The 17,347-nt window shown below is 36.9% G+C and overlaps 5 protein-coding genes across 5 annotated transcripts; 3 read left to right on the forward strand and 2 right to left on the reverse strand.

Annotated features, from left to right (window-relative positions):
- Nucleotides 1-2,100: 2,100 nt before the first annotated feature.
- Nucleotides 2,101-3,255, forward strand: KVR01_012718 (uncharacterized protein). The gene is made up of 2 exons (XM_044781989.1): nucleotides 2,101-2,492; nucleotides 2,593-3,255. The coding sequence occupies exons 1-2, from the start codon at nucleotides 2,347-2,349 to the stop codon at nucleotides 2,969-2,971; spliced, it is 525 nt and encodes a 174-aa protein (XP_044638189.1). The 5' UTR covers nucleotides 2,101-2,346; the 3' UTR covers nucleotides 2,972-3,255.
- Nucleotides 3,256-3,302: 47 nt separating this feature from the next.
- On the reverse strand, nucleotides 3,303-4,375 carry KVR01_012797 (uncharacterized protein; the record flags this gene model as incomplete). The annotated part of the gene is made up of 4 exons (XM_044787938.1): nucleotides 3,303-3,458; nucleotides 3,544-4,050; nucleotides 4,096-4,149; nucleotides 4,244-4,375. 4 exons carry the CDS (start codon nucleotides 4,373-4,375, stop codon nucleotides 3,303-3,305), a joined length of 849 nt encoding a protein of 282 aa, XP_044638268.1.
- A 487-nt stretch (nucleotides 4,376-4,862) lies between these two features.
- Nucleotides 4,863-6,500, forward strand: KVR01_012774 (uncharacterized protein; the record flags this gene model as incomplete). Its single annotated transcript, XM_044794094.1, has 1 exon — nucleotides 4,863-6,500. The coding sequence occupies one exon, from the start codon at nucleotides 4,863-4,865 to the stop codon at nucleotides 6,498-6,500; it is 1,638 nt and encodes a 545-aa protein (XP_044638245.1).
- A 1,757-nt stretch (nucleotides 6,501-8,257) lies between these two features.
- Nucleotides 8,258-9,132, forward strand: KVR01_012828 (uncharacterized protein). Its single transcript, XM_044786840.1, has 3 exons — nucleotides 8,258-8,414; nucleotides 8,497-8,867; nucleotides 8,931-9,132. Exons 1-3 carry the CDS (start codon nucleotides 8,318-8,320, stop codon nucleotides 8,964-8,966), a joined length of 504 nt encoding a protein of 167 aa, XP_044638299.1. The 5' UTR covers nucleotides 8,258-8,317; the 3' UTR covers nucleotides 8,967-9,132.
- A 521-nt stretch (nucleotides 9,133-9,653) lies between these two features.
- On the reverse strand, nucleotides 9,654-11,298 carry KVR01_012747 (uncharacterized protein; the record flags this gene model as incomplete). The annotated part of the gene is made up of 2 exons (XM_044785918.1): nucleotides 9,654-10,789; nucleotides 11,070-11,298. 2 exons carry the CDS (start codon nucleotides 11,296-11,298, stop codon nucleotides 9,654-9,656), a joined length of 1,365 nt encoding a protein of 454 aa, XP_044638218.1.
- Between the last annotated feature and the right edge of the window lie 6,049 nt (nucleotides 11,299-17,347).

Here is a 17,347-nt window from a genome sequence, read left to right on the forward strand (position 1 = left end):
ATTGGATTATTCTGAGGGCATCTTGCGAGTTTGCATAGCTTGTAGAGGTGCGTTTGCCCTGGTTGCGTGCTTTCAAAACCAAATGTTGGGAGCATACTGCTGTCCTGCCTCAAAGGACGGAGCCTTCCCGGATTCGACGGGCGATGAAATTTCTGCTGTTGATTGCAGGTCTGAGTTAGCCACTAGTATGTTCAGTATAAAGAAATGCGACAATTTGCAAGAAGTATTCCATTCGAACTTCGCTCCATGACCCTTTATATCAAGAGAAAAAACAACATGAAATACGAGCGCTTCATGCTCAAATTTTAACATGGTCAAATCATTTGAACTTGATCATGCCGAACACTGCGAATATCATCAATTGTTGACGTAGGTGCGATCATTTACCACCAATATATTGGTCGTATCGAGAGGAGACTTCTCATTTAGTCTGGACTACCGGTAAACGAAAGTCCATTTAGCGAAGAAAGCTCGAATTTGTGCCTATATGCACTGGAGGAATTGTTGTTGTAGTCGAGCAGGGGATGTAACCGGGAGTTATGCTTGGGGATCTGTCGGCGTACCATCCCATCATTTATATGGTGGTTTTCCGGGGCTGCCGTTCATCTTTTGTAGACATAATTCGGCTAAAACTGCATAAAGACCTTCGCAGAAAGACTCCTTGGAACGGGGAGGGGGGCGTCAGGACTGTCAAAAAGTACCTCGCATGAGACCTCGAGAAGTGACACACATTATTGTAACAATATCAGGAACCTGTTGAACCTGGGATACCAAACGTAATCAGAGTGCAACCCAGGTAGCTGGCCAGAACTGTTAAACCCGCCAGTACTTGACGTGTTCACACCCAGACTGCACGATTCGCACTGGTTCGGGGGGTGTTCCAGACATTCTTGGCGTAGCTGGAGTGTCGAGCGTGGCCAATTAAAGTAACCGGTAAGTCTGAGCCCGGGAGCCGCTCTCTCGTCACCTCATCGGTGGGTTTACTGCTTAGCATGCCTGACTAGCCACCAGCTGGGGACGAGTGGCAGTCATGCTGGGAAGGCATGTGAGGTCGCGATGCCAGTGGCCTGTTTCAGGGCCCAAGGAAGAGCAGTGGCTTGATCTTATCCTGCCCAACCGGTCCCTCAATTGCCAATTTCTCTTCAAGTGTTCAGCGCGAGCCAATCTTCATGCCCGAGAGTAAGACCGGAGGGACCCAGCGAGGCATGGACAAGCTTTCGGTTCCCGGAGCCAACGGAGGCACACCTGCACTCAGCGTTCAACATATTATTAGCAAATGTAACCCCTTGGTGCGCTAAGTTCGACGTGCAACATCTTTCCTCCGCTAGCTGTAGTCCTCTGGTAACATGGCCATTTCGGAGTGAATCATTGGCTCTTTTCCCCGAGACGGCGAAGTCTGTACTTTGCCCCGTGAACGGCTGTGTTCGGCCGAGTGAACAGTCAGTGGCCGTATGGCGTGCATGACCAGCTCGAGGCATTGTCTCACGGCATTAAAGGCGAGTCAGTCACCGTGGCGCCTCACACGAGCGGTTGCGCTGGCTTTCGAACGATGGCTGAGGCACTGTCGTCACTGGACAGAAGCAAAGGCTTTTCGGTCAAGGGCAACCCCAGCCAGCCCCTGACGGATGCTGGTCCTGAAGTCTGCATCGACGTTGATGGACCTGTAGACTGCAATCCGCAATCTGCAAATCCCATGGCGCCATGCCCATGCAGGACCCATCCAAGATGCGTCAAATGACGACGGGTGTGCCGGAGTTTAAGATTGACAGCGGGAACAAACGTCCGTGTGAACCCAGCCCGCCCGGCCGGCCATCGCCATGTCACACGCAGGTGTCGCCTTCAGTGCGGCCAAGTCCAACATTCCCAGTCAGCCTCCCTGGCTCGTCATGGCCGTACACTTGGCATTACCCCATACTTAGTGGGTATTACCCCATACTTTGGCGGCTTGTGCCCCGAGGCCCCAGGAGTATTACCCCATAATTACCTAAAAAGGGGCGGGCCGCAACGAGCCGCGCCTAACCTTGGAGCAGCTGCGGTAACATGTAAGACCACCTCGCAGGTCATGGGATGACCACGACGAAACGTTGGACATGGAGCAATGTCTCTGTTCACGGACCCGGGTCCCCATGCCCGTCCGACATGGTATAAAAGGCTGAGGGCCCGGGGCTTTTATGTTGGTCACGGTCAGCAGTGACTGTTGGTGGTAAACGGGCAACTATATTCCATCGGTCTTCTCTCACCTAAGACATTGCTCGAAATAAAACATTCTTTCAGGAATATTCTGAAACAAGTCAAATCGAAACACTTCAAAACTCGATCCAGATCCAGATCCGTTTTCACTTCACCATGCCGCGAGCACCAAGAGATACCTACAAAGCCCACCAGCACTGGGTATATGAGGCACACCAGCAGGCAGAGGCACGGGCACTGGGAGATAAGCTCGGTCTGTCGTTCCCTAATGGCAGTGCCGGTGGTCCCGAGAGCGACTTTATGTAGGTGTTTCCCATACCCGACCGTTCCTCGTCCTTGGATCCTCATCCACCGTCGAACGGAGAGTCATGTCCCTGCAGCAAATATTCTAACAATGCACAGGTACCCCATTCGACGTCTTGTAGTAACAGGACAAGACACACCATCCAATATGCGCCTGCTATTCGGAACGTCATCGACAAAGAACCTGACCCCATATCACGAGGCACGACGATTAGTCCTCATCGACGAGCTGTCCGGCGTCTCCTCCTCTGCCGCGGGCCACCTGGACGAAGGGTGCCCGTACTGGTCACCCCGGCCCGCCAGCCGCGAAGAGTCCGAGGAGATAGAGAAGCTGCTTCGTTTCGAGAGAAGGTACAAAGACATGCTACCCTGCGCACTAGGCGGGGCAAAGCATCAACATGGCCGCAAGATCAGCGTGGAGTCAGACGAGGGTTACGGAAGAGGCGAGTCGGCATCGCCCAGGCGGCGCTACTCGTAGTTCTTTTTCTTTCTGGGACGGGGCGCAGGATACGGAACCATGGGCTGCGGGCGATTTTTTGATTGATTTATGACAAAATTTGGATTGGTGACAATACCCGAAAACCAAAAGCTTAGGAAGCGAATGCAAGTGGCAAATAGCCCTATCGGACTTCAGGACGGACCCAGGTTGGGCAACCGGTATTTATGTCATGCCTTCTGAGGCATCTAACACTACATTTCATCAATGACTCTGTGTATCAGTCCTTGAAGTATGTTTTAATGTCAGAGCAAAGATCCACGACACTACTATAACCATGCATCAGAGTATGGGTCGAGCCTGGGGTGAAATACTATTCCGGCCCCGAAATCACCGGCTCACCCAAGCGGTAAGTCCTGACAACTCTCACACGGCGGTCATCGTTCAGATCATAACAGATCATCATCTCGTTCCAAATACGCTGGCCAGTCTTGATACCTCCTGCAGCCGTGCCCATTCCCGCATATCCCTGTGTCGAGATATACGTTAGCAAGGTATGCACACTTGTACGTCCTGTGCAGGCAAAGCTCCCCGCGACAACATTCTATACGTACCTCTGGGAAGTCTTTTCGTGCGGTGAAGATAACTGCAGCGTGGAGAACGCAACAGCTATCGTCCAAGGTGATCTGCTTTGGGACGAAATTTTCGTCCATGCCGGCACGGCGCTGCTCAGAAAAGAACTGGACGTTCTCCTCCCGTCCTTGGATGACCTGGATCTTCCCAAGGTGCACTTCAAGGTCCGTCGCCCAGAACTCGGATGCTTTGCCAAAGTCGTTGCTGCTGAAGAGGCCGATATACGTCTTAACGTCATCCTTGGTTCGGAAGGATGCTTGATCAGTTGCTTTTGCCTTGCTCAGTAGACTTGTGGCTCCAGGCTCAAGGTGAAGCACCCGCCCTTCCTCGTCGAGGTGGTAGAACACAATCATTTTGACGTCAGGGCCAGTCCCCTCGGACACAGGGCCCCATCCGAAAAAGTCGTCCATCTCTACTCCCTTCTGTCCTCTGAACTCCGCTCGTACTTCTACCACGACCAGTGCGCCATCTCGGTCGAAGATGATCTTCTGCGGGATGAGAGTCTCAGAGGCTATCTGGTGATGTCCTTTCGCCCATTGATGATAGCCGCTGATGTTCTTGGGCCCCGGAATGAGGGGAATGTCGATCTAATTGTACCCGAAGTCGAGTGAATCAGGTTGAGAACATTCATAATTTTGGCATCTCCAGATGAATCATCATGGTTCACGCAATCCCACTCACATGAATGTCTGGATGATAATATTGAAAATAGGTGTCGAACTCGTCGGCACTAAAAGCCGTGAGATACGCCTCAACGTCTGCATTAGATCTAAAGCCCTTCAGCCCAACAGTAGGATAAAGTTGGCTCGTCATGGTGGTTAAACAGATAATAACCAGTTCAGAAATAACCGTTCCACAGAATGAAAGAAATTTCAAAGCTAGTGTTGGAGTTGAATTAATAAAACCTCCTTGCCCTTGTGTGCATCGAAGCAATTCTATCCAGAATTGGAGATCGAGGAACCCGGGTCATAGTAGCTCCTCACAGGCAAACCTCGGGGTCCTAACAATGCCCGCATGGCGGAGATGTATGATGTACCGTAACATTTGCGACATAGAATTGAGGGGCGAGTAGGATGTCAATCTGCATAATCTCGGCACATGCCATACTTCAAATGGCATAAAAACTTATCAATGCGGCTACAAAACACTGCAGTAAAAGGGGCCCTGTCAATCAAGGAGTTACAGAACTATCACAAAAGCTATCAGAAGTCAGTACAAGACACCAACGTTCAAGTCCCGATCCAGTTACATTTCAGAAGAACTCCATCTTGGATCATAGTCAAGAGGCAGCCCGACCACCATGGCAGGACACGCATTCGAGAACTGTCCCCCGGCCTACACCAACGGCATCAAGGCTGGCGATCGCACTGAGTTCCCCAACACGCCCGCGTTCACTAACGGAGTCGCTCCGTGCCGCTTCCAGGGCGACATCGAAGAGCTCGAGGTGTTTGGGAACATGCCCAAGTCTATTCACGGCACATACTACAGCATGGGGGTGGATAAGAGATTCCCCCCGATCCACGAAGACGACATCCTGTTCAACGGTGACGGCGTAGTGGGGGCGTACTATATCGCCAACGGCCATGTTGACTGGAAGCGTCGCTACGTGAAGAACGATCACTACATAGCCGAGTCTAAGGCTCGCAGGAGCTTGTTTGGAAGGTATCGTAACCCTCACACGGACGACCCGTCGGTGAAGGGAATGATCCGGACAACCTCAAACACAAATATTGTCTTTTGGCGAGGCGTCATACTCGCATGCAAGGAGGACGGGCCGCCGTACGCGCTCGATCCAGAAACGCTAGAGACCATTGGGCGATATGACTTTGACGGCCAGGTCGTCTCACCGACCTTTACGGCTCACCCTAAGATCGACCCAGAGACCGGCAACATGCTATGCTTCGGGTACGAGGCTGGCGGGAACGGCAACGACTGCTCGAGAGAGATCGTCTTTTACGAGATTGGGGCTGATGGCAAGAAGCTCACCGAGGTATGGTTCGAAGCGCCATTTTGCGGTTATATCCATGACTTCGGCTTCACCGAAAATCACATTATCCTCCCCATGACACCGCTGAAGGCGGATCTGCAGCGCCTCCAGAAGAGCAAGGTCCACTGGGCCTGGGACCCCAACGAGGATCACTTCTTTGGAGTGGCGCCGCGCAGGAACCCCAAGAGGGAGGACATGGTCTGGCTGCGCTCCGACAACTGCTTCCAGGGCCACGTCGCCGGGGCATACGAGAGTAAGGAAGGCGACCTGGTCTTTGATCTGTCGATGGCCGACGGGAATGTCTTCTTCTGGTTCCCCGAGGACGGCAAACCGCCGATGCCGCCTGGGCCGGGCTCCCAGCTCAGGTCACCAATGACACGGTACAGATTTCCACTCGCAGGTGACGGCCGCCTGCTCTCGCCAGAGAAGAGGATCGCGCCGGCTTTGTCGTGCCAGACGTCCGTCGAGTTCTCCCGCATCGACGACCGCTTCCAGGGCAAGGAGTACAACCAGTTCTGGTCTCTCGGGATGGACGGCGCCCGGCCATACGACATTGCGCGGTGTGGCCCGCCAGTTGGCGGGCTCTTCAACCTACTGGTGCACTACAATTGGAGCACGGGGACGGAGGAAACATGGTGGCCGGGCGCGACGACGACGCTTCAGGAACCTTGTTTTGTGCCGCGCGACGTGGACGGGTCGCCTGAGGGGGATGGGCACATTGTCGTGGTCCTGAACCGACTCGACCGCGGCATAAATGAGCTCGCTGTCCTCGATGCACAGAAGGTTGGGGAAGGCCCTGTTGCATTGGTGCGGCTGCCTCTCAGGCCGAGGCTAGCGTTCCATGGGAACTTTGTAGACCATAGGGACATTGAACGATTTGAGGTGGAGAAGGAGAGACAAAAGGCGAAAGGGCCACCGGCTCCATTACCTTGGCAGCAGAAGGGACTGTGATATCAATGAATATCAGAGGGTAAGTCTCCAAGATCACAGCACCATGATCACAGGTGCATGGACGTACTTTTTTCAAACCTAACTAGTTATAGCCGCGCAGTCGTATCTACTGCCACTAGAGATATAAACCTTGCGAAGCATGTTGAGCCGGGCGATCCGTTGATCAATAACACATCAATTACGTATGCCTGTCACATCTTAAATTGACACCAACGCACTTCCCAAGGTACCTACTGGGGGGAGGGGGGTAAATTGAGTGAATAGTACTATTATTTTAGAATAATATTAATATTCTTTTAAAATATAAATATATTATTAATACAACTATATAATATTTAAATAATATAATATTTAAATAATATAATATTTAAATAATATAATGCATTTTAGTTTAATATAATTTTATAATTAATAGTATGTAATATACTATTAGAGGTTTAATATATAAGTAAAAAAAGGGGTTTAATTCCTATTAGAATTAATTTTTTTTTCCTTTTTAACTCATCCCCTACCTAACTACCTATTAACTATTATCTAACTTAACTATATATAATCTATTAGAAGCTTTAAAAATATAGGAATATAGATACTTAATTCGTTAGCTAACTTATAAAATTTAATATTAGTAGATTTAAGGATTCTAAGGATTTTTAATATATATTAATATAATACTAAAATTTAATATATAATGAACCTTTTAATAGATTTTACCTATAATAGTATTTTATTAACTTTTTATTAGTATTTAGTTATAATATTTAGATTTTATTTAAATGTTAATTTTTAATATAATTATACGCCTATGTTAGGGACCCCCCCTCCCCCCGGTAGGTACAGAGAAGCTTTATTCGCTGAAGCCATACCGAGTCTGAGGTGCAACACTCCTGCAAAAGGTTTGGCAGAAATTCGGAGCCCGATCTCTCGTGATCGACCAAGTCTAGCGTCCTGTATCGCCTTGAATCTCATTTTCACCCCACAGCCCCCTACCCATATAGATATCTACACAAGTGGCTCTCAAATATACTAGTAATGTAGAGACAATTAGACAAGCACGGGTCGGTCTTTGGGGAAAGCGTTGTAGGAGCAACAAAAGCATTTTGTACCGTTCGAGTAAGGCGGTGGCGTCAGGTAGTACCGGGTTCATGCAACGGGCAATAATACCATCGGTGGAAGATTACGGGTCCGGCGGGTCTTACCTAGGTACTTCAGTAGTTTGGATGGAAGTTGCACTGCAGTATGAGCAAGCTTGGCATTTGTAACTGGATCCCCGAACAAACATGGAGATGACAACTTGGAACCTGTAGACGGCTACTATATTGTCGGAGAAAATTGGGCTGTCTCTGAGGTGAAAGCGTCTTTAGAACCTGGGAATTCGAGCGATCCGGTTTCGTCATAATTGTGGCTGTATTGGAATGCGCTCAGGGCTAACAAGTTAGTCATAATGGAACAAAGTTTAAGATTCCTTACTCACAGCACACCGAGACTTAAAGTTTTGACTCGTTCAAAAGACGAGAGGCTTAGCTCACTATATACGAGGAGATGACGGCTGATCATTCGGTGGAGCCACGCATGATCATGGTGGGAAAGGGGAGAGTGGGCCCACTAATCGGAGTACCCTACCGTAGAGTTCGTCCCGATTTAGATCGCGTTTGGTTTCGTTTTCTTGGCAGGGGAATCGGGCAATTCTGCCTCCCGCACATCCTGAGAATAAATGAACCCCGGAAGCACCGGTTAAATATAAATGTGTTGTACGTCCCGTGAACGTCCATGCTAGCAGCAACTCGTCTAACCTACTCGACTGACAAGCAAAAGAGTGCATGATGTTCACCTCCACAGTCTTGACTACGCTCATCGCCGCAGGTAGCGCTCACGCTGCTGTGATTCCAGGATGGGGCGTCAGGGCAGATTTCACGAGTAAGTTGATCCAGTCCCTCCTCGCGGCGCATAGGGAGAGATTGCTCCGTTCACTCAATGATGTGTGTTAACCCAACTTCAGGCTGCGACAGCGCCACACCTTTAGAAGTTGTCCTTGACGGTGCGACCAACCAGCTCTCCCCAGCTGCCAATATCACCGACTTCAAAATCCCGATACCCTTCGATGGGACCCTCGTCATCAAGGCTGCCGGCGCAGTGGGATATGGCTCGCCCTACCCTCCACAGCAGATTCAGATTGAGATCTTCTCCGAGGGAAAGCCAGGCGACCCACCCATCTGGGGCAACGCCACGGTGAAGCCCGGCACCGGACAACCTGCTTCCATTGTCCAGATCGGTTGGAACACGGGGGGCAACTTGACCATTGCGCCAGACCAGAATGAAGAAGTCTTTCTTCAATCTTGGTCTCATGGAGGCAGCTTGGTCGTTGACTATGTGAGTTGAAGAATGCCGTGTCTGGTGATTGATAGTATTTACTGACGTGCTATTGGTTGACAGTGTGGTGTTCCCGCGTCTCAGCCTCCCTACACATAGAATAGCCAAACGTCACTTAGTACCTCGGATCTATGGTTGTGATTATGGCATACAAATGTTCATAGCATGGCTCATGTAAATATTACTAAAGTCGGACTGATACTTCTTTTCTTGGCACGTGGTCAGCGATCAAGGGAAGCCAAGCCAATTGCACCATTAACAACCAGATATGTTCCATGACTTGGCCAACAGACTTGAAGTGTTCCGTTCAAGATTGACAACAGAAGCTTCACCTGACTACCTACCTAGGTACCTAGGTGGACTGTGTCGACCCGAGCCCCGACAAGTCTTCTTGGCTGGTTCCATTCCTTGTTGTAGATGCCTGTTATTCGGAGAGACTAAATGACTCTGTTCAAATTGCACTACTCAACAGATTACGGAGTTATAAGTGGTTTCGTTTTTAATCCCCATGCATGTAAAATGTACGTGGCGCCTTCATACAGTGGTAAACGCTCAAGACACGGAGTTACAAATCACTTCAACTTCCATGTTGACAGTCGCTCTGTTCTCAACAATGTAGTAGAACCTTCCCTGTTGGAAACCTGACATCGTGGATTCAGACCTTGTCGGTGCCTCAGCTCAACGAGCACATGATACAACGCAAGCTGGTCTCATATCTCAGACTGGAAATGCCGGTCATCCGGCATTCTTTTTCCATCCCAGTTGAGCTCCTCTCAATTGTCACCCTCACATGACCGGTTCGGACTTTTTCTCTTCATCCCTGCGTCGACGCGCATCTTCGGCTTGCCCCCTCGCGTTGGCACGGCTAATCGCCATGTCGCGCTGTCTCTTTGCCCAGTCTAGTGCGTTACGGTATGCCCGCAGACCCTCTCGGTAATGATCCTCTCTGTCGGTCATGATCCACGATCCTATCAGGGTGGAGACATATCTTGGGGCGCCGGCCGCCTGTCTTCCCTCAATAATATCTCCTTCACGGATACCTGGACTTGGCTCACAATGAACAGCATAAATCTTCAGAACCCCATAAACCCAGGTACATGTGATGGTGCGAGCTACCCGGGAAACCTGAGCATCGACTACAAGCCCTGGACCGGGTTCTGTGGACCTATGCGAACGCGGTCGAAGGATAGCCCTGCTACCGCCAAGTTTACTGGCCCCGCGAGCAGGGTCTTGAGTGACAATGCCATCAGGCCCGTCTCCAAACTCCCACAGAGCTTGCATTCCACGCGCTGCGAGCGCGCCGTCGTAGACAGCCTGCACACTCGCCACTGCCGCAGTACCCCTTAAGCCCTTAGCGTGAACCACAAAGTTAGGGCAGATGAAGTCCTGCTCAGGAGTAGGGACGATCAAGTCTTTGAGCCGCTCGCGGGTGAACAAGGCGAGCTCAGCGGCGCGCGACCCGTAGACACGGTCTGGGTTCCCATGTGCAATACTGCCGTCTGTCAGGGGAGCCAGTTGATTCATCTTCTTCTTCTGTCGGATGGCATGGGACCGCATTAGAGCTGTCTTGTCGCCCTGGAGGGAATCTATCTGATTCAGAGCGTCTTCCTCGTTTGAAGCTTGTCTATAGGCTCTCTGGAAGCTTCGAAAGTCCTCGACCGGCTCGGAACCTCGCTTAGCGCATATCTCAGCAGTGATCTCACGCATGTTGTCCGGGGGCGCAGGATGCTGATCATCCGGCACTTCATATTCCAGGGGCAGTATGTTGTATTCAAGGAGATGCTGCATGAATGCAGGATCGTATGGGCCGGCTCTGGTACTTGTGGGCGTCGTCGACCTCTCACATGACCCCGTTCCAAAGTTTTGTGATACACCGATCCGATTTACTCCACGTGTGTGTCGCCCAAGCCCGGTAGACCTATCTTCCGGACTTTGGGATCCGCCAGTAGCCCTGGAAGAAGATGCGCGGCCAGAACGGGTCCAGCCACGTTGGCGCATGCTGTGTGCGTTAAGACGTGGTGGATGTTGTTGTTTAGGGCTGTGTGCGTACTTTGAGAAAGTTAGATGGTTGGCAAAATGGACCTGTGTGAAGAGGAAAAAGAAAGAAATGAATAAACAGACTGGTCATCAAAAGAGGAGTCACTGTAAGGGTGTTCAAGTGGGCGGTGGGTATCGGGACAGGAAGCTGGGAGATGGAACAGCGCACCCCTCTGAATTCCGACAGGTCAGGTCCACCGTTGCGCGAGAATCGATGTATGTCCTGGGATATGATGCCAACTTCAAGCCACTGAGCATCACTAGGTAATTGACGAGCGTCTTCCAAGCCTTCTTCCCATAGTCGAGTCTCGCTGTTGCGTCGGTCGAGCTCACGTAGAGCGCTTTCAACAAGAGGAATGCGTGAAAGATTATCCCAAAACTGTGGCGGATACATATGTCGGTCGGTTCTCCAAGCTTGCTGATCAATGCTATATGTATCCCGATGTTGTGATGCTTGTCGTTGACCATGCGCATTGTTCACACGTGATGTGTTTGAGCGCAACTATGTTCAATGGTATCAGATCTTGGACTAAACTTGACTTGAAGATGCGAACAAGTCTCAAACCACATTTACTGTTCATTGCCATTATGCGAGTTGGTATAGGTGAGACAATGTCTGGTATTCTACTCTGCCTGCAACCGGATGTGGTGAAGATGACGGCATGGGACAAAGAAACTAAACGTCACGTTTAGTCTTTGTCCCAACAGAAGGGATCGGGGAAGATGCTTCTCTGGACGAACTTTTCTCACGAGCTGCAGTACATTGGCATTAACCAAAACAGCTTTTATGAAGGGTGGTAATGTCATAGGTCTTCAGTTAGCTATATTGTACCAGGCTACCTATTACTAGAGCTACCGTATACTACACTACACACACTAAGCTTATTAGTAAAATATAAATATAAATACTTTAACTTTTAATATAAATATAATATAATATAAAGACTTTTAATATAAATATATATAATATAAATAGTTAAAAATTAAAATATAAATATAAAAAAAGTAATAATATATTTTATAAAGTATATATTTAATTTAAATATATATTTTATAAAGTATAAATAATATAAAAAAGGAATTATTAATTTATAAATTATTTTTATAATTAATTATAAATTAAATAATAATATAATATAATAAAAACTTTTAATAATAAACTTATAATAATTAAAAGTTTTTATAATAATATAAATAAAATTAAAAATAAATTAAATAAATTATTTTATATTTTATAAAATATATACTTTAATTATATATATATTTTATTAAATATATTTTTAACTTTATTATATATTTATTTTTATTTTTAATTATTTTTATTAATAATAATATATTATAATTTTTATAATTTATTATATATTTTATTAAAATTATTATTAATAAAGTATATTTTTATTATTAATATTAATATTTATTTATTAAATTTATATAATTTATAATTTTAAGTATTTAATTTATTAAAATAATATTAAAATAAAAGTTTAATAAAAGTATTATTTAATTAAATATATAAATTATTTTAATATTTATTAAATATATATTAAAAGAACTTTAATTACTTAATTATAAATTTCTTTAAATAAAAATAATATTTTTATTTTTATATGTTTACTTTTAAATTATTTATATTATAACTTTAATATTAAATATTTACTTTTTTATTTTATATACTTTTAAAGAATATTTATTAATATATTAAATAAAAATTATTAAATATAATAAATAAATAATTTATTAAATATAATATAATAGAAGTTTAATTTTTTATATATAGTTTATATTAATTATAAAGTATTTAATTTTAAAACTCTTTAATAACTTTCTTTTATATTTTAAAATATTTTTAAAAGAATTTAAAATTTATAATAATACTTTAAATATTATTATATATTTTTAAAATTATATTTTAATTTTAAATTTAATTATTACTTTTAAATATTTTAAGTATATTATTAATATATTTAAAATTTTATTTATAATTATAATTATATTTTAATTTTTATTAACTTTATTTTTATTAAAATAAAAACTATTTTTAAATTAAAATATATAATAATAAATAATATATTATTAATAATTATTTTATTTTATTATAATATTAAAAATAAATAAAGTTTAATAATTTAATAAATAATAATAAATATAAATACTTAATATATTAAAATATATATAATTATTTTAATATTATTTAATATATAAAGTTTATTTTTATTACTTTATATATTATAATTTAATATTTAAATTATTTAAATTAAAAAAGTTTTAAATAATATAATATTATTTTAAATAATAAAATATTTATAATTAAATTTATAATATATTTAAAATAATAAATATAATATTTAAAGTTATTAATATTAAAAGTTAACTTAATTTTTATTATTATATTATTATTATTTATATTATTTAAAATAAAGTATTTAATTTTATTTATAATTTTAAATATTTTATAAAACTTTAAATATATATAATATAATATTTTATTTAATATAATTATTAATAAATTTTAATATATAAAAATAAAATTTTATAAAATATATAAATTTATTAAAATAAAATATTATAATATTATATATTAATTATTAATTATTTAAATATTAATTATTAAATATTAATTATGAAATATAATATAAATTATACTTTAAATATTTTATAAAATTTTAATTCTTATAAATTTAAATTTATTATATATAATAATAAACTTTAATTATTATAAAGTTTATTTAAAATTATATTTATTTTTATAATTAAAAGGTTTAAATATTTAAATATAATATATAAGACTTAAAATTTAATAAAATAAAAAAGGTTTTAATAATAATAAAATATTAAAGTTTTATTAAAAATATTTTTATTAAAATAATTAATTAAATTATTTATAATTATTTAATTTTTAAATTAATAATATTTAATTATTAAAATTTAATAATATTTTATATTTTAAATATAAATTAATTTTAAACTTTAATTTTTATAAAATTTTAATATATTTTAAAATTAATTTTATATTTTATAATTAAATTAAAAATAAAATTTAATACTTTAAAAATCTTTTAATATAATTATAAAATACTTTAAGTAACTTTTTATATATAATAATAATAAATTTATTTATACTTTTAATTTATAAAATACTTAATATTAAAGTTATATTTTAAAATTAATTTTAAGGCTTTTAAAGTATTAAAATTTAATAAATTTTAAAAATATATTTTAAAAAATATTTTAAAATAATTTTAATATAAATTATTCTTTTAATAATATACTATTAATAATAACTTATATTATTTATAAAATTAAATATCTATTAAATAATATATAAAGAATATTTTATAATTTATTTAAAGAAATTACTTTTAAACTTTAAATTAATATATATATAATTTAATTTATTATTATACTTTATAAAATATAAAAGTAATTTAAATATATATTTAATAGAATATAATAATTTTATAATATAAGTAGAATAAGTATATATAAGTTTAATTAAATTTTAATAATTTTATTTTATATTATTTTATAATTAATTCTTTATATATTTAATATATTAATACTTTTATACTTTATAAAGTATATATATATATAATTTATAATTTATTATATAATTTATATATAAAATTATATAATAAAATATTAATAATAAATAAATTTTATAAATATAATTTTAATTTTATAACTTTAATATTTAATATATTATTATTTTTATACTTTATTAAGTATATATATATAGTTTATAATTTATAATATATTTTATATATAGAATTATTTAATAAAGTATTAATAATAAATAAATTATATTATATATTAATATAATTTTAACTTTTAAAATTCTTATTTTATATTTTATAAATATAATATATTAATTTTATTCTTTATATATTTTATAAATAATATAATATAATAAACTATTATTTAATAAATTAAAATAAAACTTTTAATTAAATTATTAAATATTAATTATTAATTATTATTTAAAAGTAATATAATATATTATATATATTAATTATATAGTTATTAAAAATATAATATATTATATATATTAATTATAAAACTATTATTAATTATATTATATATTTTAATTAAAAGGTTAATTAAATTATTATTAATAAAATATTAAAACCTTTATTAAATTAAATTTATATTTAATAAAACTTTATTTATTTATATTATTTAAATTAATTAACTTTTTTATTAAAGTTTATTAAAAGAAATAATAATCAATACTTTTAATTAAAAAGTTAAAGTTTTAATTATTTAAATTTAATTTCATTTACTTTATTTATATAATGAAATAATTATATTACGTTTAAATATTATTTTTAAAGGTTTATTTTTAACTTTCTTTTTTAAAAACCTTTAAATTTAAACTTATATTTACTTAAAGAAAATATAATAGTACTATATTTATATTAATAAAAGTTATTAATAAAATAATTTTTTAAATAAAAGTTTATTTAATAAATTTAAAAACTTAAATTTATTAACTTTTATATTATTTATTTTAATATTATTAAAAATTTATTTTTATAAAATCTTAACTTTTATAAAATTTTAACTTTATTATTAATTATAAAAATATAATTTAAAAATATTTAAATTAAATAAATATTATTAATATTAATATATATAAAGTCTTTTAAAAATATTTTTATAATTAAATAAATGTTAATATAAAAACGGAAGAAAGATAAAAAATAAATAAAGGAAGAGAAAGAAAGGAGAGAGATTATTAAAGGGTTAGAAATTATAATATTAAAAGGTATATTATTTAAATAATTAAACCTATTAAAGTAAGAATTAAATTAATAAATTATTAATAACTAATAAACTTATAATTATATATATAATTAATATAATAATATATTAAAACTTTATATAAAGGATTTATTTAAATAAAATAAATTATATAATTTAATTATAAATTAAAAGTATTAATATATTTTAATATAAAAATATTTTAATATAATTAATAATTTAAATTATAATTATAATAAGATTTTTAACTATAAGAAAAACTTATATATATTTATTTAATAAAATAAATTAATTAATAAATAAATTTTAAATATATTTAATATTTATATTATTAAATAATATATTATTAAAATAAATTTATTATACTTTAAATATAATAACTTAAATAATATTCTAAATTATTTAAAAATTAAAAGACTTATTAATAATAATTTATAAAATATATATATAAAATAAACCTTATATATAATATTAAAAGTTTTAATAATTATATTTTAAATAATAATATATTAAAATATAAAATAAATTAAAAATAATAATTATATTTAATTTTTTATTTTAATAATATATAAATATAATAATAAAATATTTAAATATAATAATATTTAATATTTATAAAAGTTATAATATAATATAATATAATATAATATAGTATTAATTTTATAAATAAAATTTAAAACAATAAATTATAAATTATAACTTTATTTTAAATTAAAATAATTTATATTTATATTTAAAAGGTATATACTTTAATTAATTTTATACTTTTAAGTATAAACTTTAATAAATTATTTAAATAATATTTTAAAGTTTTAATATTTTAAAGCTTTTAATATTTTAAAGTTATATTTATACTTTAAAGTTTATTTAAAGCTTTTATATAATAGTTAATAAATTCTATTAAAGTAAATAATACTTATATATATATAAATATATACTTTATAAAGTATATTAATAATTTAAATATATACTTTATAAAGTATAAAGTAAGGTTTATAATTAATCTTTATAAATTTAATTATAGTTATTTAAAAGTTTAAAAATTTAATAACTATATATTAAAACTTATTATATTATATATATTAAATTCTTTAATATAATATAATAGATTTTAAAATACTTTTAATATAATAGAGTGTAATAGATTTATTTATATATACTATACTATACTAATTACACTAAGTGTAGTGAGTGGTAGCCCTACCTATTACTTTAGTAAGAGGCCGGCAGTAATAACCCTAGATCTAGCTTGAGTATGTAGTTAAAGGAGGGTTAGCTGTCGTCATCAGCTTTGTATGAAGAACTTTATGTGATTGCTTTGAAGAAGCAACTCGCTCTCTCAAACAAGTATCGAAACAAGCATACCGGTAGCGAAAATCAGGGCATACAGGACCACCGCAAAGAAATGTTAAGTGTCTTGCAACGATCAATCCCATTAGTCTGACTTCGTTTCCAATCCCCACACGTATCAAACGTATGCGGCGCCTTCATACACTAGTAAACGCTCAGGACCCAGTGTTTAAAACAATAGTACAGAGAGAATTCAATATGGTCGACTCTGTATTGTCCAGGGGATCATAAGGGTCCGGCCTGGGAATAGGAATTGGATCAAAGTGGTAGAAGGATCTCTATCAAGACCATAGACTGCGAACGAGGTACGGGAGTAGGTCACAATACTGGCG

Source organism: Diaporthe batatas (genome assembly GCF_019321695.1).
Source record: "Diaporthe batatas strain CRI 302-4 chromosome Unknown Contig00021, whole genome shotgun sequence".
Lineage (NCBI taxonomy): Eukaryota > Fungi > Ascomycota > Sordariomycetes > Diaporthales > Diaporthaceae > Diaporthe > Diaporthe batatas.